Below are 23,560 nucleotides of genomic sequence, written 5' to 3'. Positions count from 1 at the left end.
TCAACACCACCAAAAGTTCTCAGATATTTAATGTCATCTCTGTCTGAAATCATTGGTACCATGACCTAGCATGGAGGTAAGGTAAATGTCCTGACTCAAAATCGAAGTTTATTTGTCATATTGACTTTCATTTTGCTACACAGCCTTAGCATCTAGAAGTTCTGTAGGGACTGTTCAAATGCTGCACCTGCTACAGTCCATCCACTACACGAACTGCTTGTAGTGTCACTTCATCAGTGTCACATTGGCAACATAGTTTTATTCTTCCCCTCGTTGTGCTTGATCTTATTGCATCTGTATGTTGTATTTACTGGAAAGGTAAAAGCCTTGGTTCTCAAGAAACACTGTACTGATTCAGAGCCTCTTCATCAACTTGGAATAACTGATAAATCCTGAAGACTGATAGCCTACCAAAATCGTGGCCTCATTTCACAAGGCGATCTTAGCACTAAGATGACACCTATTGTTGAATATAGGATTGTTGCAGTTGCAGGGCTACGATCGCTGTGTGGAACAGAGACCAGGGCATGACCAGTTATTGTTTTTCTTGTCTTAGGAAAGTTTAGGTATAGATGCAGCAGGGACAAGAAGCTTCATGAAATGGTTCAGGTTTGACTTCAGGTTGTTGCCATAAGCCATGAAAAAAAATAACCAAAGTGAAAATTGGAAATCTTGCTTTTTTGCAAATGCCTGTATATTATAAGGGTTGTTTTCTGGATTTCAAATCTCTGCAAGTATTGTCTGTAATACAAGGAATAGAAACTGGCCTGTCATATATTCCAGTTTGTTTGAAAAGGTTTTAAAACAGCATTTACAATGTGTACAGAGAACCAATTGCTTTTATAAAATGCCTTGTTTTTAATAGTATTTTATTTATATGGGCTCTGCTTTGCATGTGTCGTCATCCCAACCGTGATGGTATAGTGCCTTATGCATGCCCCACTGCTCGTAGCCAGCACACATAGCTGGAGGTGCCGGTTTGCGGGGAAACAGGATGTCAGACGCTCTATTTTATGGTGTAAAAAACGCTATTCAGCTTCAAGTTAGTTCTTGCCCCTCTGTGTTGCTTGCTGAAGTTTCCACCTTATACCCAATGAGGGGCAAGAAGTAGCTTTGAACTGTTATTTCACCAAAAGATGTTGAAATCTGTATCATCTTGTTTCTCTTTGAGCCATTTATCCGTACAATTTTAAAGTTAACACGGGAGTAGATAGAGTGAAGAAAATGGGAAATTAATCATTAAAATTAATAACAATTGAATAACTGAAAAAACATCCACTGCATGGTTAAAGTAATTACAGTTGAACCTTGTTGTGTAGAACTTGGATGTGTTGAATTCCCGGTTGTCTCAAACTCATTTGGGAGACCCGAGTATCCAAACTCAGCATAAAATTTCCCTGATGGCTCTAACCCAGGTTAACTGAAACTTTTTTCCAGGTCCCCACGAGTTTGACACAACGAGATTCAACTGTACATCAATCAATAAGATTCTTAAAAATTCATTTCAAGAAAGTTAAACTGACCAATGACCAGAATGAGTTTATGCAATGGCATGGCTTCCTACCTACTATCTATCAGCTCATGATTGTCTCCAGATTCAGCAAATACAGATTGATTTGGTTTGTGGAAAATACAGGTTGTGTTTCATAGCCAGGCAATTCAGTCAGCATCAAGTTGGTCAGAGCTCACATGATCAGACTAAAACGTGTATGACTGAATTGTAGGTTAATATTGATGGGGTTGGACCAAATTTAATTTGTCGACTTGTTTGAAATTACGACTGAACACAGCCAATCCTTTCTATATGAGGAATTTATGTTCGCAAATATTATTGTCATATTTGGACACTGCAATAGCCTCTAAATATAATCTTTGTGCAGTAAAATACATCATTTTCAGATATATGAAAGCAGTTGCTAATATTCTGTCAAGGTAAAGCATGCAACCTGTGGACTGATACATTTAAGAGGTTCGTCAGTGCAGGTTCTGTCAACTTCTGTTGTAGTCCGCCAGAAATCTGGCAGTGATGAACATCGGCGCCCCTGCCTGTGGGATGAATGCTGCAGTCAGATCCTTTGTCCGACTGGCCTTGACCCAGGGATACAATGTCAAGGGCATCTATGACAGTTTTGATGGACTTGTTGCAAATGAGGTAAGTCCGCCCTTCACATTCAGAATGGAAATTGCACGATCTATAAATCAGCACGTGCCATCTAGTGTTTGAATAGCTGATGGTGGAAGGGGATAACTCTATATGAAATATCCCGACCTCAGAATGATGCTGTTACATCCAGTTTGACAAACAGCTGGTGGTGGAAGGGAGATAACTCTGTTTTTAAAAAATCGACCCGAGTGATGATCCTGAACACTTCACAGTGAGATGCTGGTGATGTGGAAGGGAGACAACTATGCAACATACATAATTCAAACTAAAATAATAGTGTTTAAAATTGAAGTTTGCATAATTGGTCATACTTGTACATGTTAACATCTGCATATTGTTCAGTTTCAAAACACAATATTAACTCACAAAGTTGTGTATAATTGTTGTCAAGGTCTTGCCTGAAGCCTGCAGCGGGTAATAACAAAGATATGAACTTTCAGACTTCAATCTAGGTTAGAAAAGCTTATTGGCACAGACTGAATTGATATTTAGCAGATCAACAAAACAAGATTACTTTAAGGTGTTATTGAATTTGACAATTGTCTTGATGAAGGTCACCATGGTCAAAGACTGGACCCTGTTCCACAAAGCTGTCATAGTGCTAAGGTGATCCTAATTCCCATATTTAACATAGTGAGTGAGTGAGATTTTACGCTGGTTTTAGCAATATTCCAGCAATATCACGGCGGGAGACACCAGAAATGGGCTTCACACATTGTACCCATGTCGGGAATCGAACCCAGGTCTTCGGTGTGACGAGCAAACGCTTTATTCTCTTTCTGATTAAATCCTCCTTGGGGCACTTATTGCATTTTCCTTGCTCAAGAAAATCTACATGACATAGTTGTAACCATTTTCCTTAATAAAAAATGTTACCACACAAAAAACTTTGTTTTTGTATGATATACGACCACCCTTACGGGGCCTCACCACCAACGGCGCCTCACGCCAGGGGGAGCAACTCTCACCCAAATCACTTTCCTTATGTCATCTGTAAGAGACAGACGTGTTGATTTTTCACACAAGACAAAATAAGAGAAATCTATCGTTCGACAAGAACCATGGCTGACCAAACTGTATGTATGGTACATTTCTTTCATTGCAAAGGCGTAATACCTCGCATTGTGAAGTTATAGAGTTGTAATTGACGCCACGTGCACGGTACCTTTGAATTCAAATGGCCGTAATGGCGTCCATATTGTAGTTCCACGGGCTGATACATGTAACACCAAGGCCATTAAGAAACGGCTTGGGGTTTTGTTATATCATACAGCATTGGTCTACAATTTTTTCCTTTACAAAACCCAAGGTGGTGTGTTAATTTATAAACTACACTTACCTTTTTTACGGGTTTTACACCTTAGCGCGTAACACGCCCCTTTGGTGTTCTAATTAAACTACGACATTGGCTATTAGTATCGCGTTACAAATCGCATTCTACATTACGCCTTTGCTTCTAGTTTCACAATTTAAGCACGTATCTTTCCAATCTTTATATCGCACTGATACACGTTAATACCCTTCCCGCCCACCTCAGAAAGTACGGTCTTGTTTACAAAGACCTTCAAACTGTGTACGGGTTGTTCTAAGACAGGCACGAACGCTGCCTGATATGTCTGGCGGAGGACATTGCCTTTACCCCCCAAAAGAGACAAGTTGACTTGTTCCACTTTAAAGAGGTCTATAAAGGCTGGGGTAGATATCAGATCTACTAAGACATCCCCCCTCCCCATCTAAAAAGGGTAAAAAAGCTGCCGAGATTGTCTCCCCCGCTCCCTCTCCGGGGGCCGGGGGAGAAGGCTAGAGGGTCCCCGTAGTAAGCACTGCACCCTCTCCTGCACTGTCTTTGGCAGACTGTTCTGCGTTACTTAAGTCGCCGATGGCGTCGATGATGGAGGAGGTGAAGTCTCGGCTCCGGCAGGAGCTACGGGCTGAGCCTTCCCCGTTGTCGGCGCCGGACGCGGCTTCGAGATCTGTGTTATGCCCGGCGTCGGCCGAGGCAGGCCACTTGATCTCGGGGACGATCCGAGACCGGGCTTCGGCTCCGGCTCGAGGTCGCTCCCCAGCGGAGGGGTGGCGGGCGCCGGCCCGTGCACTACCGACGCACAATTTTCCCTAGCGGAGCCAGACGCCTCTTCCGAGGCCGAGGCTTTCACTAGTGGATTCGTAGCCCGGAGCCAGGGGGGTTCCCTTTGTCTCGGGGACGATCCGAGACCGAGCTTCGGCTCCGGCTCGAGGTCGCTCCCAAGCGTAGTGGTGGCGGGCGCCGGCCTGTGCACCACCGACGCACAATTTTCCCTAGCGGAGCCAGACGCCTCTTCCGAGGCCGAGGCTTCCACTAGTGGATACCTGCCCCGGAGCAAGGTTGGTTCCCTTTGTCTCGGGGACGATCCGAGACCGAGCTTCGGCTCTGGCTCGCGGTCGATCCCCAGCGTAGTGGTGGCGGGCGCCGGCTCGGCCCGTGCACTACCGACGCACAATTTTCCCTAGCGGAGCCAGACGCCTCTTCCGAGGCCGAGGCTTTCACTAGTGGATTCGTAGCCCGGAGCCAGGGGGGTTCCCTTTGTCTCGGGGACGATCCGAGACCGAGCTTCGGCTCCGGCTCGAGGTCGCTCCCAAGCGTAGTGGTGGCGGGCGCCGGCCTGTGCACCACCGACGCACAATTTTCCCTAGCGGAGCCAGACGCCTCTTCCGAGGCCGAGGCTTCCACTAGTGGATACCTGCCCCGGAGCAAGGTTGGTTCCCTTTGTCTCGGGGACGATCCGAGACCGAGCTTCGGCTCTGGCTCGCGGTCGATCCCCAGCGTAGTGGTGGCGGGCGCCGGCTCGGCCCGTGCACTACCGACGCACAATTTTCCCTAGCGGAGCCAGACGCCTCTTCCGAGGCCGAGGCTTCCACTAGTCGATACCTAGCCCGGTGCCAGGTGGGTTCCCTTGAACCTCCGGCACCTCGGCACCGGGACTCGTCATCGGGCCGGGTGCAGAGGCACGTGCGGGACAGGATTGTCCAGGTACAGCCTCAGGTGGCTGCGCCCATGCCAGAGTCGGAGACACCCAACTTGACTAATATGCTTCGAGGAGCAATATCATAATGCATGCCAACAGCTCCGTGTGTCCGTACACTCCGTGTATCTGTCGGCTGTACAGAGGGAGCTAGCGGGAGAGGGGCCGGTCGACTCTTCGGAGTTGGCCGCGCAACTAACGGAAGTTCAGTTATCTTACGCGGGACGCTATTCGTAGCTGTCCCTCGCAGATGATGTGCGCTGTAATGGGCATGCGCAGGCGGTGGATGTCGGTATCTAAATACTCGACTTACACACGCCAAGACTTACTTGCTTTGCCGTATAAGAGGGTGCCACCCTCTTCCCTGGGGCTCAGCAGGTGGTCCGAGAGGCCGCTCAATTGTATACTTCCATCAAAGACTCATGAGGCCATGTTGGAGGTATCAAGCGTTAAAACCGCATAAGCGGGCCTCTCCAATTGTCCCCTCCTACGCTAATGCACGGGTCATACGTCCACACCTGCTTGGAAGCCGCCGCTTCCTTCAGGTATAAGGGCGCCGGGAGGAGCAAGAGAGGCACGGGCCGGGGCAAGGCAGCTGGTCGAGACCAACAGCTTATTCGCGGGGCTGGGAACGATGGGTTCCCATTAGCGCCCGAAGAGCCCCGGGTGAACCCACAGTCGCAAGTTATCGAACTGCCGACAGCCGGGGTCCACTGCCTCCAGCCGGATGTCCCCGTAGGCGGCCGACTGGCTCTATTCCTGAAGGAATCGGAGACAGTTACATCACAATCCCCGGACCCCGTCCATTTTAAGGGATGGCCATTTGCCTCGGTGGAAACATCATCCGCCCCTCCCCTTCTCCGGGATAAAGCACACTCCGGTGCCTGCTACCCGAGAGAAGGCGGAATTCCTCCGTGCCGAGGTCGACGCACTTATGAAAGCTGCGATCGAACCGGGTCCCGAGGGACAGGAAAGCGAGGGCTTCTACCCGACTTGTTTCCTAGTCACCAAACAGTGACCTCACCTGTCGAGACAGGAGAATGGCTAACGTCAATAGACTTAAATACGCCTATCTCCACATACCAATACACCCCGAGTTCAAGAAATACCTGAGGTTTTCTTTCGACGGGAGGTGTTATCAGTTCAGGGTTCTACCATTCGGGATCTTCACGGCCCCGAGGGTGTTCACCAAGCTGATGTTGATTGCCGCCCAAGTGGCCAGGTCAAAAGGTCGGTTCTGCCATCCGTACCTCGACGACTGGTTACTAAGAGCTCTATCGCAATCCCTGAGTCAGATAGCTACACAACAAGTGATAGATATTCTGATCACTCTAGGGTGGATGGTCAGTCTCAAGAAGTCAGATCTGAGCCCCACTCAGGATCTAGTCTTCCTAGTGGCTAATTTCAACACGGTGAGAGGACGTGTATCTCTGTCACAAGATATCAAGTCCCTTAAGCGCAAGTCACACTGCTCGTACATAGCTCCAGTTACTGGACAACATGGCGGCGACAGTGGATTTGGTCTGGCGGGGCGCTTGAGAATGAGTCCCATTCAACAAGCACTCTGTCGACTTTGGGCGAACTCGGAAGATCTCGAGACTGTGCTCGAGACTCCGTAGTGGCTCATAACACACCTCCAGTGGTGGACCGAGGTCGGGAATCTGTCCCGGGGGCTCCCCCTCGACACTCCCGTTCCGTCTCTCACAGTTCAAACAGACGCGTCACTCTCCGGCTGGGGAGGCGTTCTGAATGATCACACTGCCTCGGGACTATGGTCTCAGCAGGAGATCAAACTGCATATCAATGTGCTAGAACTGAGAGCGGTCAGGTTGGTGTTCCAACGCTTCCCGGGTCTGCTTCGTGGCCAAGTGGTTCGTCTAGAGATGGACAACCAAACGGCGATGACTTACATCCGGAAGCAGGGGGGAACGGCGTCTCCGTCGCTTCGACGAAAGACGTGGCAGTTCCTACTATAGTGCGACTCTCACGATATCAGGGTGCTACCTGTTTATCTCCCGGGGGTGGACAACGTCCGTACGGACGCTCTGTCTCGCCGGATCCTCGCTCCTCACGAGTGGAGGCTCGACCCGGGGATATTCGGGATTTTCTCCCTGTTATACAGGCCGTTACAGGTGGATCTGTTTGCGTCTGTGATGAATCACCAGACACCAACGTTCTGCTCCCGAGTCCGCGACCCGAGGTCGGTGGCACCGGACGCCTTCCAGCTAGATTGGACGGACAGAATTCTGTGGGCATTCCCCCCAGTACCTCTGATTTCCAAGGTCCTGTCTCAGCTAAGCACTCAGCCTGCGCGACTAATTGTGCTCCTGGCACCTCTTTGTCGGCGCAGAGTGGGTTTCAAGTAATACTCAGGTTTCTGGCTCAGCCTCCTGTTATATTATCTTTATGACCGGACCTCCTATCCCAGAACGGGGCCCTCCACCCGAATCCCAGGATTCAATGGGTGGCTTGGCCACTGTCAGGAATCGCCTCCAGAAGAGCGGTATTCCTGCACGAGTTGCAGACACAATACTGGCTTCGCGGAGAGATTCGACAAACGTTCAGTACGATAAATAGGCCTGCTATGCGCCCTGGTGTGTCGATAGAGGGATTGCAGATCTTTTTTCTGCAGATCTCGTATCCGTGCTTGAGTTTCTCCAGTCGCGACTAGATGACGGCCTGGCCGCATCAACAGTCCGGGGGTACTCTACAGCTATCGCAGCTTTTCACGTCACTGTCGACGGGGCACTTCTGGGTGCACACCCATTAGTGCAGCGCTTTTTAGCAGGTGTGGACAGGATCCGACCGCCAGTCCGGCGGATCAGTCCCCCTTGGGACTTGTCAATCATTCTCGATTGGCTGTCCGGTCCTTCCTTTCGGGATCTGTCGTCTCTCTCTCTTCAGCTGTTGAGCTGGGAGACGGCGTTCCTTGTGGTGGTAACGTCCGGCAGACGGGTAGGCGACATTCGTGTTATGTCAGCCGATCCCGAAATAACTGTCTTCCATGCGGTCGATAAATATCACCGGGACAGTCAGTTTTCGACTACCGGACTCTTACCGTCAAAGGGTCGCACACGCTTCCACGTGAACGGCTCCTATGATTGAGCTACCTGCTCTTTCACAGCCTTCCTCGTCGGGGACCACTGCAAGACATGCTCATGTCTTGGATGTCCGCACGACTCTCAAGGCCTATATCAGCAGAAATATTGGTGTCCGTAAGGATAACCAACTATTTTGCTGTTACGGCGGTAGGAAGGTTGGCTCACCTGCGAGTAAACAATCTATCTCGAGGTGGATAGTTTCAACCATTTGTACAGCGTATACGCTTACAGGCAGGGACCCCCCTACCAGGTTGAAGGCTCATTAGGTTAGAGCAGTGGCTGCGTCAAAAGCGTACGCCGCGGCTCTGCACATTGAGCAGATCTGCTCCGCGGCTATTTGGAGCCAGCCGAGCACGATTCATCAAACCTTACCAACTCGACAAACACTCAAGCGAGCGTACTCGGTTTGGTCAGTCAGTTCTCCGAACGGGGCAAAGTTCTAATCTCTAGCCGATTGAGCATTCGAGATTTTAGACAGTCCTCCGGTTATACTGCTCGGTAATGGTCCGGATTTTATCTTCTGCGGTCGATAAATATCAGTCCGTACTACTCGATAATACTCGTATTTTGCGCACGCGCTCCTTCGATCCTCGGGGACCCTCTGGCCTAGCTCAGTGCTGGTTATGGTCTCTCGTGATCTACGCCCCTATATCACTTGTTCAAAAAAAGTGTGGGGGTGGGAGGTGTTTCGAGTTCTCAACTTATGACAAGCCGCAAAAACAGGCTTTATCATAATATATGGTCGACCACGCCCTGTCTCTAGCCCCCGCCTTTCGACGGTGGTGCCTCACGATAAGGTTGGTTCCATTTATTGAACTCAATATTTTATTCTGTTGAATAATCAAATACGATGTATTTATTTACGCCTGTTGCTGACGGATGCCACTTCCTAGATTATCTTTGGGAGTCTGTCCTGATGCAATAAGTGCCCCAAGGAGGATTTAATCAGAAAGAGAATTTTACAAACCTGTAGAGGTTATGAATTCTCTGATGAAATCCTCCTTGGGGCACGGCCACCCACCTCCCCACATTCCGTCAGCATTTGACATATGGAAAGTGATTTGGGTGAGAGTTGCTCCCCCTGGCGTGAGGCGCCGTTGGTGGTGAGGCCCCGTAAGGGTGGTCGTATATCATACAAAAACAAAGTTTTTTGTGTGGTAACATTTTTTATTAAGGAAAATGGTTACAACTATGTCATGTAGATTTTCTTGAGCAAGGAAAATGCAATAAGTGCCCCAAGGAGGATTTCATCAGAGAATTCATAACCTCTACAGGTTTGTAAAAACCACTAGGCTACCCAACTGCCCCATATTTGACAAAGACTTCTGACAGTCGTGGTGCAAAGGTGATCCTAACTCCCATATTTAACATAGACTTCTGACAGTTGTGGTGCAAAGATGATCCTAACTCCCATATTTAACATAGACTTCTGACAGTCGTGGTGCAAAGGTGATCCTAACTCCCATATTTAACATAGACTTCTGACAGTCGTGGTGCAAAGGTGATCCTAACTCCCATATTTAACATAGACTTCTGACAGTCATGGTGCAAAGGTGATCCTAACTCCCATATTTAACATAGACTTCTGACAGTTGTGGTGCAAAGGTGATCCTAACTCCCATATTTAACATAGACTTCTGACAGTCGCGGTGCAAAGGTGATCCTAACTCCCATATTTAACATAGACTTCTGACAGTCATGGTGCAAAGGTGATCCTAACTCCCATATTTAACATAGACTTCTGACAGTCGTGGTGCAAAGGTGATCCTAACTCCCTATTTAACATAGACTTCTGACAGTTGTAGTGATGTGATTACTTTGTGGAACAGGGCACTGGAAATAATGTTTTCATACTGGAAGTACATGGCATGTTAAGATTTTAGGAGTTTTACAGTAATGGCAGTAACGAGGTTCTTGGTTTTGCAAGTACGAGGTTCTTGGTCTTGCAAGTACGAGGAAACACCTCTAACTTTTATACAGTGGTTGAATAACAGAGACCAGCTGATGAAGAAGATACCTGAATGCACTGTCCCTCCTTCTAGGTTCACCACATTGGCTGGAACCAGGTGCAGGGCTGGGCAGGGAAGGGAGGATCCCTTCTAGGGACAAAGAAGTAAGTCGGGTAAACCTAAGTGGGATTCCAGGGTAGAAATGGATCTGAGTATCCGGATCCTGATGGCTTGGATTGTTTCTGATGCACTGCTCTGGTTGGCCAGTTCCAGACTTGATTATTTACAGGCAGCTGCGATATAACTGTTATGCTACTGACTGGCTTGAACTACTTTCATTCACTCACTCACATAGCGGAGACCGCCTATGGAATTCCTGGGCTTGATCGTAGCTCCACCAGTGCCTATTACGAGTTATGTGCCTTCTAAGCCTCTCCTATGGACCAATCAGATTCCACCTCTTGTATCACTTGCATTTGCTTCAAACAAAACTGCAGTGCCCAGTCAAGATGATCTGATCGATAATCAAGATCTATATATTGTGATAAACGAGTCTTACATCGCGACGTCCATCAAATCACGTGAGCACTTTGATTAAAAACGTGAAAAGATTAAGAAAATATCTGTTGACAACGAGTTAGCGGTGCACATGCTTTGCAAATCCTGCAATTGACCGAAATCTTGGTGACATTTTATGAAAACCAGATTTCGATTTCGAAGAGCGACTCGTTAGTCCAGCCAAAATGTAACTTCATAATATGAGCCTAGTTTGGCAAGGGTGGAAACGGGACTTTTATAGTCAGTTAACTCCCTTGCCTTGGGAAGATGTGCCATATCAAAAGATGTGAAAATGTGGTACTTGTTGTTAGCCTGCCTGGTGCTTGGCATTAATGGGATGAAACAAGGACTGGCATGAGCATCGCTATGTAAGTGCAAAAATCTTGAATGTGACGTTAAATCCCATTTCACCTCACATGCTGCCACATCTGCAGTTTTGTAGCTGTTTTGGAGAGTAATGTCACAATAGCTTCCCAGACCATGGCTTCCTTCATGCTTATCATCAAAGGAATATTATTTTGTATCAATCTCATGCAAAACTGTAAACCATGGTATATTATTATTGCTGACATGTCACTCAGTTATGTCTTTTTTCCAGACAAACTACTATAGAGGTCAGCCTTGGAAGAATAGCAGAGAAACTTCAGGAACATAAAATCGTTGGGTTGTGTATCATTGGCGGCTTTGAGGTACTGCTGATGGATTATTGGTGACTGGTGTAAGACAACAGACAGAAATAATCAGAAAATGCAAAACATGACTCTGCATTGATCTTTAAGAAAATACTTAAGATTCTACTGTTTTTTTGGCGAAACTTTGTTCTTAATTTTGGTTTCTGAAACATATTTTGGGGGTACTTTAGCATACATTTAGGGCTCATTGTGGAAGTATGCCTGGGACTGTGTTGAGGGTTGCCATCAGTTGGTCACACCTGTCTGCTTTTTATTTCTTTGAGACTTTGCTGGGGAAAATCTAATAATTATGGCCTAATCTACTTCATTTAGTTTCTGTGCTTAGATAGGGTTCTAACATGACTGCAGTGTGTGAGAAGTAAGCCATTGGTTGCAGGCCTATCACAGTGCCCTCCAGCTAGCGGAGGCCAGACCCCAGTACCCATCGATGTGCATCCCCATCGTCGTCATCCCCTGCACCATCAGCAACAACGTACCCGGCACCGACTTCAGTCTGGGGGCTGACACCGCCCTCAATGAAATCACTGATGTAAGTGGCCAAGGTGGTCATCATAATCAGTCATAATGCTACTATGTACATGGAGCAGCCTTGTTTCCTCCTCATGCGTGTCATTAGTGGCAAATGATATGAACAGACTAAGGTGCTGCGATTTGCTGCACAGAGTTGCATCCCTTTGACGTGCCAGGAACCTGTGATCGTGGTTTGGAAACCCAGTTTGCTGTGATTATGTTTCTAGGTTTGTCAGCACCATATATAAAATCTGAAAATGTAAGCAGTTCATAATCACTAAAAATTGGACATAACGCAGAATTATTACTTGAAAATTGAAGTTACGTGAATGGAGGCAACAACCTTGTCAGTGATATTTATCGATACCACATTTCAACAAACATGTACCAGCAGTATTTGCATTAACTTTGGAAACTAGAATTGACATTTTTGTATGTTTGCATTTCTTTGAAGTTACGAAGTGGTGGGCAAGCCCCCCAAACCCCTTGTTATTTTAGTGATGTTGATGCTAAAATTAAAAAAGAAACAATACTTAGGAAAGAGCTCATTGGTTCTTAACCAATATGGAGGAAGGTATCCGGTATTCTGTCTTCTAGCCAATGCAACTGTTGCCGAAACTAATCAGGTCCAATTTGTTGCCAGATCTGTGATAGAATCAAGCAATCTGCTACTGGCACGAAGAGACGTGTGTTTGTTGTGGAGACGATGGGTGGCTACTGCGGTTACCTAGCAACCATGAGTGGTCTGGCAGGTGGAGCTGATGCTGCCTATATATATGAAGAAAAGTTTTCCATCACTGATTTGAGGGTAAGGCACATTTTAACTGCTTTCACAGTAATAATAGGGTAAGTTTATCTGTCTGTAACATCGTCTGGGTTAAGATGAAAAGCCAGCTGTTATGTTTTACTATCATTAAAAATAAAAGTGAAAAACATAATGTGTTTGATTTTGATGTTAACCTTGAATATATAAGAAAGTTAAGGACTGCCGATTCATGTGATTGACATCTTAGTGGTCCTGAATTTTTGGGGATAGTCCTTAACTTTTTTTACTACTATATGTCAGTTTCATCCTATGTTGTTTACAAAAAAAAGGAAAGGAACCAACTATTGGTTCTAGAAAAATTATTTCTGTCTAACAGTATTTATTTAACTTTTGTTGCCTGTATGGCATGAAATAGACATTGTGAACCAACATAGGTCAGTGTGGGTCACCAGTAAGAAATATGCACTTTGTGCCAAAATGGAAGTTACTGATATGCTTTGTGTGTGGTGCTAAGAATGCATGAGACTGGCTCCAGGCTGATAATGTTTCGGGGGTTAATACTCTCTTGTATTACTGGCAACAATTATGAAACATAAAATTATTATTGATCATCTGGTCATGTATACATTTTTTTGTGATGTCATCACTGGACACTTTCTACGAAGGGAAGGAGGTTTAGATATTTGGGGATATGCTCCGAGATCTAGGATCTCTGTTGAGCAAATGGGTATTAATGTCTTTAGGAAATAAATATGGTTCATTTTATTTTCAGAATGATGTAAACCATCTTAAAGATAAGATTCTAAATGCTGGTGTGCAGCGAGGTCTAATTCTCAGGTATGTTTTCACCCACTGATGGTAATACCTACTGAAGTGAATCTATGTGAAACATCCATTGTGGCAGATATCCCCTTAGTTTATGCACTACTGCTACTGTGCAGTTGTGACCACAAATGCTACATTTCCACACAAATTTCAACCCAATTGGAAGAATAGGTCTCCAATACCTAACGTTTGTGGTAGAACTGCCGACAGATGATCAAGTAGCTCGGCTCAGTGATTGTGAGTCATGTGCCCCATTTGTAGGATCATTGCCCATGCTTTCCATCACTGGTTTGCCCGTACTTTCACAACAATTTCAACATTCTTTTTGTCTTTCATTCCTAGATTAGCATGCTGTAAAAGGCGACTATGCTTGTCGTAAGAGGCAACTAACGGGATCGGGTGGTCAAGCTCGCTGACTTGGTTGATGCATGGCATTGTGTCCCAATTGGGTGAATAGATGTTCATGATATCAATCACTGGATTGTCTGGTCCAGACTCGATTATTTACTCACTGCTATCATATAACTGGAATAAGGCCAAGTGTGACATTAAACACAGTTAGAGGTGTTAACATTTGCATCGCCAAAACATTTATCATATTCTTGTTGTACAAATGGACATCTTGGTTGCAGAAATGAGAGTGCCAACAATAACTACACCACTGAGTTCATACACAACCTGTTTGCGGAGGAAGGCAAGGGCGTGTTCACCTGCCGCACCAACGTGTTGGGGCACATGCAGCAGGGAGGCAGGCCCAGCCCCTTCGACAGGAACTATGGCACCAAGATGGCTGCCAAGGCTGTGGACTGGCTCATCCACAAGGTAGAAGACTCCGTTCAGGAAGACGGTGAGTCATAAACAGTCATGGTGCCGTACACAATAGCTAAAGCTCTCAACAACCTCCACCAGTCAGTCATAGAGTATCCTAGTTGTCATTAATATGAGAGGGCGATGGGGTAGCCCCTAGTGGTCAAGACAAGAGTTCTACTCACTAATCTCATCACTGAACACACCAGCAAGTCCAGACAGATGCCACCCACGCAACATAGTGTCTTTGTTCTTTGCGACCGCGTCAAAGGCCGACACGAGCCAGTGTGCATGGAAAGGTTTCATCACACTAATCATTAGATCTACAGCCTTTGTTTTGTCACCCACCTTCAAGTTTGTTGACACTTTCACCGCACTTTCTTCCTTTAAACTTCCTTAATACCAGTCAACAGAATAAACACCAAAAGTATCTGTGGTTCTAAAGAAAACACTATGTATTGTTTTAGGGAAAGTACTCAACTCAGCGCTAATAAGTGGTGCTATTAGGTGTGTGCTTGGATTAATGTAAGGTTAGATTAAGGTGAGAATTCTCCTGTAAACCTGACAGAAGTCATTTTATTTATATATAAATCCACTGTTGCTTGAGAGGAGGGGGGCTGTCGCATTCATTTGAATCGCATTTTTGGCTAGGGGCCAGTGATCGCATTCTTTTGGAGACGCATTAATTTCACGATTAACAGTATATTGTTTAAAAACAAGAAGACTCCATGGTTACATTACAAGTCACTACTTTAGTACAATGCATGAATGCAAAGTAAGTTGTTTAAAAGAAAGCAGTTATGGTAATTGAACTCCCAAGTGATAGACATGTGTGAAGCTAGTGTATCAACAGGCCTGTGTTTGAAGCATGACTGTCTCCTCCCCCAGGTCGCGTTGTGTCGTCCACTCCGGACGGTGTTGTCCTGCTGGGGATGACCAAGAGGTTCCTCACCTTCTCTCCAGTACAGGAGCTCTCCAGTGAAACCAACTTCGAGTAAGTTTGCATGGACAGCTGACGTTCAGGGGGCACGGGGGGTCCAGTCGTCTAAGGTGCCGCGATTTGCTTTGCTGAGTTGCGTTCCTTGGGCACGCCAGAAACCTATGATTGTGGGTTCGAATCCCGGTTCTCCCCAATTATGTTTCTAGGTTTGTCAGCACCATACCCGTGCTCGTGGGTTTCACCGAAGTGGTAAACGTCTCAGACCTGCATTACTTCGGGCTTTCCTCCCACATCAAGCTGACAGGCCGTGATATAACTGGAATACTGTTAAAAGCGGCGTTAAACCCAACTCACTCACTCACTCAGTGGGTCCAGGAATGTATTTCACATAATGGACCATCTTATCTTTGATGTGGGGGAGCATGAGATATCTTTGGAATGGAAAATTATGTTGCTTTTAACAGATTTGCTCTGCTGTTGGCTAGAAGGAACAGAATTTTTAATGATGATTTTTTGGTATTCCTGATTCTGATTGGACAATCAAAGTGTATTACATCACAGTACATCTTTGATGCCAGCAGCTGGACACAGCATGTGTAACATACCTTCAGGTATGTCCTACCAAGCCATTCTTAAGACAATGGCTCAATATGCAATGTTCACCATGAATGTCACTGATTTTCACAGACACTGCCCTTGGGAATGCAAGGACAGAAAATTCATCATCAACTTAAGTGAAGTTCCAAGAGCAGTGTCTGTCTGACAATTTGGGCCCACATGCATATGTGAACTTAGCTCTAAGATGATTGTAACTCCCATAGTTTAACATTGACTTATGATGCTCTTAGCGCTAAGATGGCTTTGTGCAAGTGGGCAAGTGAATAGATTCATGGTTTAAATGTTTTTACTTCCAGTAAGAGAATCCCGAAGGAAGAATGGTGGATGAAAGTACGGCCATTGCTTAGGATTCTGTCAAAGCACTCAGTGGGCAGCTTTGAGACGGAGGCTGTCACAGCACAGGTGGACGAGGTGGCCGAGATATGAGCTTGTGCCGTGTGTAACAGTGTTAGGATTATTAGATGTTCCAGTTCCAGTCAGTCCATAGCAACAAGAGCTGCCTGCTTCCCTTGCCTGTTGAGCTGCCAAGCTCTCCCACACCCTGGTCTCAGTGTGTTAAAGTGACTCAATGAGACCAGCTTTTCGTGACTATGAGATGAAAGGGTATTTTCAGAGAGGATGATTGATGGGTCTGCGACTTGTGTTTCATGTTTTGGTTGTAGAATTTGCCGTACAGTTTTACATTTGTACCAAAGAAAAGGTAGATTCATCAGTTTTGCAGTGTCTAACATTGTTAAGATTGTTCAGTTGTGTAAGTTAGTCAGACTAGAAAGGAACAAATTTACCATAGACTTGAGAGGAGAAGGTATGCAATGGTATGATTGTCCAGCCAAGTTTCAAGGATGTTTGTTTCTAAAACATTATGATATGGAAAAAATCTGTGCTACAATCATAATGTTACAGGGTTAGAAACTAACAGTTTAGCATATGATAACATATAGCAAAACCCTAAAAAAGGACAAATTTCTACCAGTCCTTATGATACCTTTACCATTGGGCACTTTGGCAAGGACTATAGGACTAGTGCCAATTTCTAACACTGATGTTAGGATTTATACTTTTAGTTTTATTGTGGAACTGAAAGTTACATGCTGTATAACAAGACTATGAAGAAACCATCTTGATTGATGTAACGAGACAAGTAATATGTCTTGTAGAACAGGTTAACAAGGTAAACCATCACCAAATACCAAAGTTTGTGATTCCAAATAAGTATTATGAGGAACATTATGTTTTGTTGATGACATTGGCAATTTCCCACCAAGATTTATTAATGTTGCTACTGTCAGTGACAGTATTTGCCTGTAAATGGTCTCTCTTAGTGGCCTCTCTAGTTAAGCCAGTTCTTCGTCTCCATTGCTGTTACATGACTTGCAAGAAGCAGCAGTAAATAATACGCATTTCATCCACCTTTCTGTATAAAGTTGTTTGTTGGAATTAAATCAGATGACAGGAGGCCCATCAAGAGGAGGTGTATAATTTGATGTCAAGTTAATGTTTACTTACTGAGATTCCGTGTTGTTGGCGGAGAACAATGGATACCATGCATTTATGTAACGCTACGTTTTGACAATACATTTATATCACTGAGTGTTTGATTTTTCAAGTAATTACCAGTTGTCCTGGTAAATGACAGTTTCTGGTTTTCCTAAGTGTATTGTATTTTTAGTTATTTGAGGTGTCTCGGTTCTTCCAGGGGTGTGGATATTAGTCCAGATTTTCTTGTTTTCTTCACTGTCTCTGTATTCAGAGAGACTTGGCTCACATGCATTATATCCTACTCCACTTTGAAGAGATATGTTATCAATCCATTGTACACAAAACTAATTCTCAAGAATGTCAAGTGTATATTTAAATGGAATGACATTTCTGATTATCCCTATCAAGAGTGTGTAGTATATCTCAATCTATCTGCCATGTGTTTTAAGCTTGTGATATAAGCCGCTGTCTGTTGAAACAATAGCTGCAAAGATTGCAAGAAACATTTACAAGCATGCGTTTTGTGGTTCAATATGAATAAACATTTAGATTAGATACCAAGACATTTTTGCAAAATTTGAAAATTAAATTAGAACTGCAAAAGATGAAGTAAGACATACGTTCAGTAATGGTAAGAAACATTGACATATCCTTTAAGCTTATTTTACACTTTGTCATTGAAGAATCAATGAAAATATGTACAATATGCTGCTACTACTCCTTTATATCTACTGATTGTAACAGCGTCTTAGTCGTGTCTTCAATACCAAGTATATTTATTTTTATTTACATTATATTTGTTTTATTGAATGTCAGTGTTCTCTAGATGATCTGCCATTATGATATACATATTGATAATTGTGTAAATGTTTGCAGTTATGTGTTTATGTGCTAATATATTCCACTTAATCTGTCTCTTCCTTTTTAGTTGGTTTATCAGCATATATACTACTCAAAAGAAGTTAAAGAACACCTGATTCTTTTATATTATCGTAGTTAATCTGACATTACATGACAGATTAACTATAGTAATATTAAAGAATCGGGTGGTCCTTAACTTCTTTTGAGTAGTATATGTGTATATGTTCTTGGTCCAGTATAAATCACTGTCCATCCAGCTTGTGAACTTGTACGAAATTAACACAACCAACGGAGACATCAGGTGCAGTGTTCGAAATAACTGAAATTAAGTATTCAGTTTTACCGTAACTCCTTGTAGATTCTCAAGTAATTGTTTGCATTATTTCATCTGTATCAAGACGAGATTCGTCTCTTAGTTTTCAGTGTTTATAATGTCTGAATGCGGACAGGTAACTTTGAAGATGGGCAGACAACATTTATTGGTCATCTGCCCGACTGTCTCGTTGGGTTTTCAGATTGTTACAAACACTGATTCAGGTGTTCGTGCTAACGTCCGACCATGACCACTGTGACAGCTTATCAGTATTCACACCATTAAAACTTACAGTGACAACAGTGATTGTTCACTTAAACAACATCAATTTCAACCTTATTACAAACTTATAAAGCAGATCTTCTTTTCACTTACATTTGTGATACAGTGTTCAGATAACCAGTTCTAAATCTGCATAATGGGTGCATAGTTTCCTCATTATTATTATTATTATTTATGAGTGAAAATATAATCAGTGTGAATTATTTTGTATGTTTGTACATTTCTTTCTAAGAAACAATTAGATTTAATTTGTAATCGTTTCTCCATCCACCCCTAGTCCATGCTCAGTGTTAGTACACAGATCTGCACACAGGTTTTAACTACATACTTTGCCAGTGTCCTTTCTGTATTTTACATGTGTTGTTGAATTGATCCTCAACTAAAATAAATGAAAAATGTGACATATTTGACAGAGTTTTTTGTTGAATCAGCAGATTTGTTGGACATGTAAAACCACCTCTAGGCATCTCGGATGCTCTATGCTCCTCTAATAGATTTAGCATCACGGGTGGCCCTGTCGTCTAAGGCGTCGTGGTTCGCTGTGCAGAGTTGCGTCCCTTGGGCACGCCAGAAACCTATAATTTGTCAGCACCATACCCGTGCTCATGGGTTTCACCCAAGTGGTAAACGTCCGAGACCTGCATCACTTCGGGCTTTCCTCCCACATTAAGCTGACACGCCGTGATATAACAGGAACACTGTTAAAAGCGGTGTTAAATCCAACTCACTCACTCACCTAATAGACTGAATCCGGGTTAGAATAGGTCTTCAGGAACCCATGCTTGCCCTAAGAGATGACTATGCTTGTCGTAAGAGGCAACTTATTGGGATTGGGGGGTGTCAGGATCAGTGACTTGATTGATGCATGTCACCGTATCCCAAAGCATGGGTTCATGCTCATGATGTTAATCACTGGATTGTCTGGTCCAGATTCGATCATTTACAGACAGCCATTATACAGCTAGAATATTGCTCTAATAGAGAGCGAGAGCAAGTGACAGTAAGTTTGAGGGGATAGAAGCACAGTTGCAAGAACAAAGGGCAAGGTGAATCTGAGGCCAATTCTCGCAACTGTCTATTTTTTCATTTGTAAAACTGTCACAAATCCTTTATGCAGAGATTTATGAATATGGGAGAGGTGCCCCCTCACAGTTTCTGAAAGGGGGTATTTCCATTCAACCAGTGGGGGAGTGTATGAAAGTCATACGGTAGCTAAAATCATAGATGTGTTTTTTACGTTCGGTCCATCTTCGTGAAATCTCAAACGGAGAGATATCGATTCCGGCCATGCGCAGATCAATGTTTCTAAATACATCCCAGGGATTTCCAGGAATTCATTCATTTTCATAGTAAATATAATAGCTGTGAGTATGGCAGACTTTGTTGACATCAAACTAGACTTCTCAATTTCTTTATAAATAAAATTATCGCGCTCACTGAAATATCAAATCGGGATTGATTTTCTTTCTGAGAGATCTTTCACACACAACTGGTTTTAACATACGTGATTATAACATAATTAGCGTGAACCCTGCAATGGTGCATTGGCCAAGTGTCTGTATAGACTATTAATGTTAGAGCATATCCATTTGTTAGAGTTCCACAAATAGCACATCTGTGTATAAAGTGAACAGTTCACACAAGTGGTACTTTACATTTCCCACTTGTGAACTCTTAATGACTCTTGAATCTGTGTACATGGAGCTTGAGTCACTGTTATAGGAAGTGTATTGACCGAAATGCCAAATGCCCATTGGACGGGAGCCTTTAGTTCTAACTGGATGCACCCGAAACCTATGATTGTGGGTTCTAATCCAAGTTCGCCCCAATTATGTTTCTAGGTTTGTCAGCACCATACCCGTGCTCGTTGGTTTCACCGACGTGGTAAACGTCTGAGACCTGCATCACTTCGGGCTTTGCTCCCACATTAAGCTGACACGCCGTGATATAACTGGAAAACTGTTGAAAGCGGTGTTAAACCCAACTCACTCCCTCACTCACTCACTCTAACTGGATGCTTTTCTTGTGTATCACAGGTGGTCCAGTGGTCCTAGACAACACAATTCTATATACAGAGTTGTGTCCCTTAGCTTTGTAACGATCCACTTATTGTCGGTTCGAATCTCACATTCACTCACATCGTGATATTTTGGCATAACCATATACCTGCTCATTGGGTTCACCAAATAGGTAACTGCCTACTACTACTACTACTACTATGATGAAAAGTTATTTAACAGGTTCAAAGCAGCAACTCACTCAGTTTGTAATCACAAATCACCGATGGTTCCGATAGATCCCCAGTACAATCTATGCTGGTTCGTAGTAAGAGGTGACTAAGTATTTGTGGTCAGGTTCTGTGACTCTGTTGATTGTGTGTCATAACACAAGAAAGGCATGAAACATTGCTCAGAATAATTATCCCTGGATATCTGGTCCAGATTTGATAAATTACAGGCTGCAGTCATGTCACAGAAATATTGCTGAATGCGATGTTAACAACAATCAATATTGTTATCACCTGAAACAATCACAACAGTACCTCAAAAACACAGAGCAGCATAATTTTCCTAATTCAGATTTAGTATGGCCTTGCAAAAGACAATTTACAGGATCATTCTTCTTCATGCAGTCTTTGCCAGACGAAACAACCTAAGAAATTTAGTAGAGCTTAGGTTCAAACAGTGTCTGAGTGATTCCATTGTTTGCAAATCTGTATAACTGATTATCAACAATGGACAAGTCAGATAATATTTTTTAAAGATAACCAACAATAAATTTACAGTTGTATGGAAGCTAGAAAATGTTACCAGATGAAATACACTGAGATGAGCTGTTGACAGAGCTGTCCCATGCAGCCTCATTTCTGGGTTTAGGACTCGTACAAGACTTGTCACTAGTCCTCAGAGTTTGTTGCTAGTCCTGCTGGACTGACTTGTACTAAAATCAAAGCATGGAGGACTGGTATTACAGCCCTCAAATATTACTAGACATTGAAGACAACCACCACTTGTAGTTGTCCTAAGCTCAATTTGGTGGTCTCTGGCTCCCAGGCTGCCCATGTCGCTCTTCTGATGCTGTGGAGACATCGGGGTCCATACACTAGTAGGGCTGAGATGTTTGTTGTTTAACACCACATTCGGAACTATGATGACAACCTGTAAATAATCGAATCTGAACAGGACAGTCCAGTGATTGATATCATCAGCATCGATACACACAAATGGCATACGATGACATGCATCAGCCAAGTCAGTGAGCCTGACCACCCGATCCCGTTAGTCGCCTCTTAAAACCATGCATTGTTGCCTCTGATGACAAGCATGGGTTGCTGAAGACCTATTGCAATCCGAATCTTCAAGGGTAGGTAGGGCTGAGAGAATTGGGACATTGTTCAGAGGCGGATCCGGGGTTGGGGTTGGTGGCCACATCTGTTGTTTACATCTGATGACATTTTGTATGTTCATACCAAGAAAACATGTTGATTTGGTTGTTAAAGTAAAGTTATTAATGGTTTACATATGTAATGTTAGTGATGTTCAAAGCTTGTCATTTTTTAGTCTTTTACTTGTCTGAAATAGGTGATCGGACTAAAAAAAATGACAGGCTCTGAAAATCACAAACTCTATATGTAAACCATTGTAATAATTTTACTTCAACAAACCAAATCTGGGATTGGCTTTATACATTTATGTGTACAAAGAAGTATATATATATGAAGAACATTTTCAACATGGTGAGAAATATGTCCATTCACTTTCATCCATCAAGAAAAGTGTATAACAGACTTTAATGAAGAATGGAATAGTGGGGAATTTCAAAATAAGACTTCTTTATTCATGAAATGAAAAAAAAGCTTTCACCTACATTTCAGACAAGTTCATTTGGACTTAAAAAAAGACAAGCTCTGAAAATTTCAATTATCAAAGGTATTTTTGAGATCAGAAATATTATTCCAATATTTGAAGCTGCACCAAGTTCACCCCTTTGAACACATGCCTTGAATATAGCACAGTGTGCACTGTCGGATGTCACAGCAACAGGTTTGTGCTATGTATTGCAGTCTCTCTATCACGGTGTGTCATGCTGCAGTCCAATGTCATTGCAAGACAAACAGGAAATACAGGATTTTACAACGCCTGAAAACAACAGACATGAATGATGAGAAGCCTGAAGAGTAAACAGTTTCTCAGTTCTTTCTATCGACCCATCAGGCCAGAAACAATTCCACATTCAAGGCTTCATACATGGCAATACATCATGTGATTAGCCCAGCTCCTATTACACTGAATATGTCAAGTACATCTGTCACGACAGTATTTGATAACAATATGGTGGAGACCTGTCTGACAAGGCTCCATGACAGATTGTACACTCCATCTGTTCATCATCTTCATATTCAATGAGGGGCGGTCGGGTAGCCTAGTGGTTAAAGCGTTAGCTCGTCACACCGAAGACCCGGGTTCGATTCCTGACATGGGTACTATGTGTGAAGCCCATTTCTGGTGTCCCCCGCCGTGATATTGCTGGAATATTGCTAAAAGCGTCGTTAAACCTCACTCACTCACTCATATTTAATGATGTACTTCTGCCCGAATGTGGTGAAAGTCACATACAGTATTTGCCATAATAAGCATCCCAGGCGCTCATAAACTTGACAAAGGGGGGTTCTTATTTAAATATACAGAATGTG

The 23,560-nt window shown here is 43.9% G+C and overlaps 1 protein-coding gene across 3 annotated transcripts in view; it reads left to right on the top strand.

The window, feature by feature from the left end:
- The window catches only part of LOC139474910 (ATP-dependent 6-phosphofructokinase-like), a 41,016-nt gene extending 21,753 nt beyond the window's left edge, over positions 1-19,263 (top strand). For all 3 annotated transcript variants that reach the window (XM_071258121.1, XM_071258114.1, XM_071258106.1), the window contains 9 exons: positions 2,006-2,152; positions 10,310-10,380; positions 11,373-11,463; positions 11,843-11,995; positions 12,620-12,784; positions 13,515-13,579; positions 14,200-14,414; positions 15,263-15,368; positions 16,229-19,263. In XM_071258121.1, coding sequence (XP_071114222.1) covers positions 2,006-2,152; positions 10,310-10,380; positions 11,373-11,463; positions 11,843-11,995; positions 12,620-12,784; positions 13,515-13,579; positions 14,200-14,414; positions 15,263-15,368; positions 16,229-16,358 — 1,143 coding nt within the window. In that variant the 3' untranslated portion in view covers positions 16,359-19,263. The remainder of the gene's footprint in view (positions 1-2,005; positions 2,153-10,309; positions 10,381-11,372; positions 11,464-11,842; positions 11,996-12,619; positions 12,785-13,514; positions 13,580-14,199; positions 14,415-15,262; positions 15,369-16,228) is intronic.
- The last annotated feature ends 4,297 nt before the right edge of the window (positions 19,264-23,560 follow it).

Source organism: Haliotis cracherodii, unplaced genomic scaffold (genome assembly GCF_022045235.1).
Source record: "Haliotis cracherodii isolate W230 unplaced genomic scaffold, xgHalCrac1.p SCAF_1, whole genome shotgun sequence".
In the NCBI taxonomy this organism is placed as follows: Eukaryota; Metazoa; Mollusca; class Gastropoda; order Lepetellida; family Haliotidae; genus Haliotis; species Haliotis cracherodii.
The sequence above is the reverse complement of the archived record's forward strand: the minus strand, read 5'-3'. Positions and strand labels throughout refer to the sequence as shown.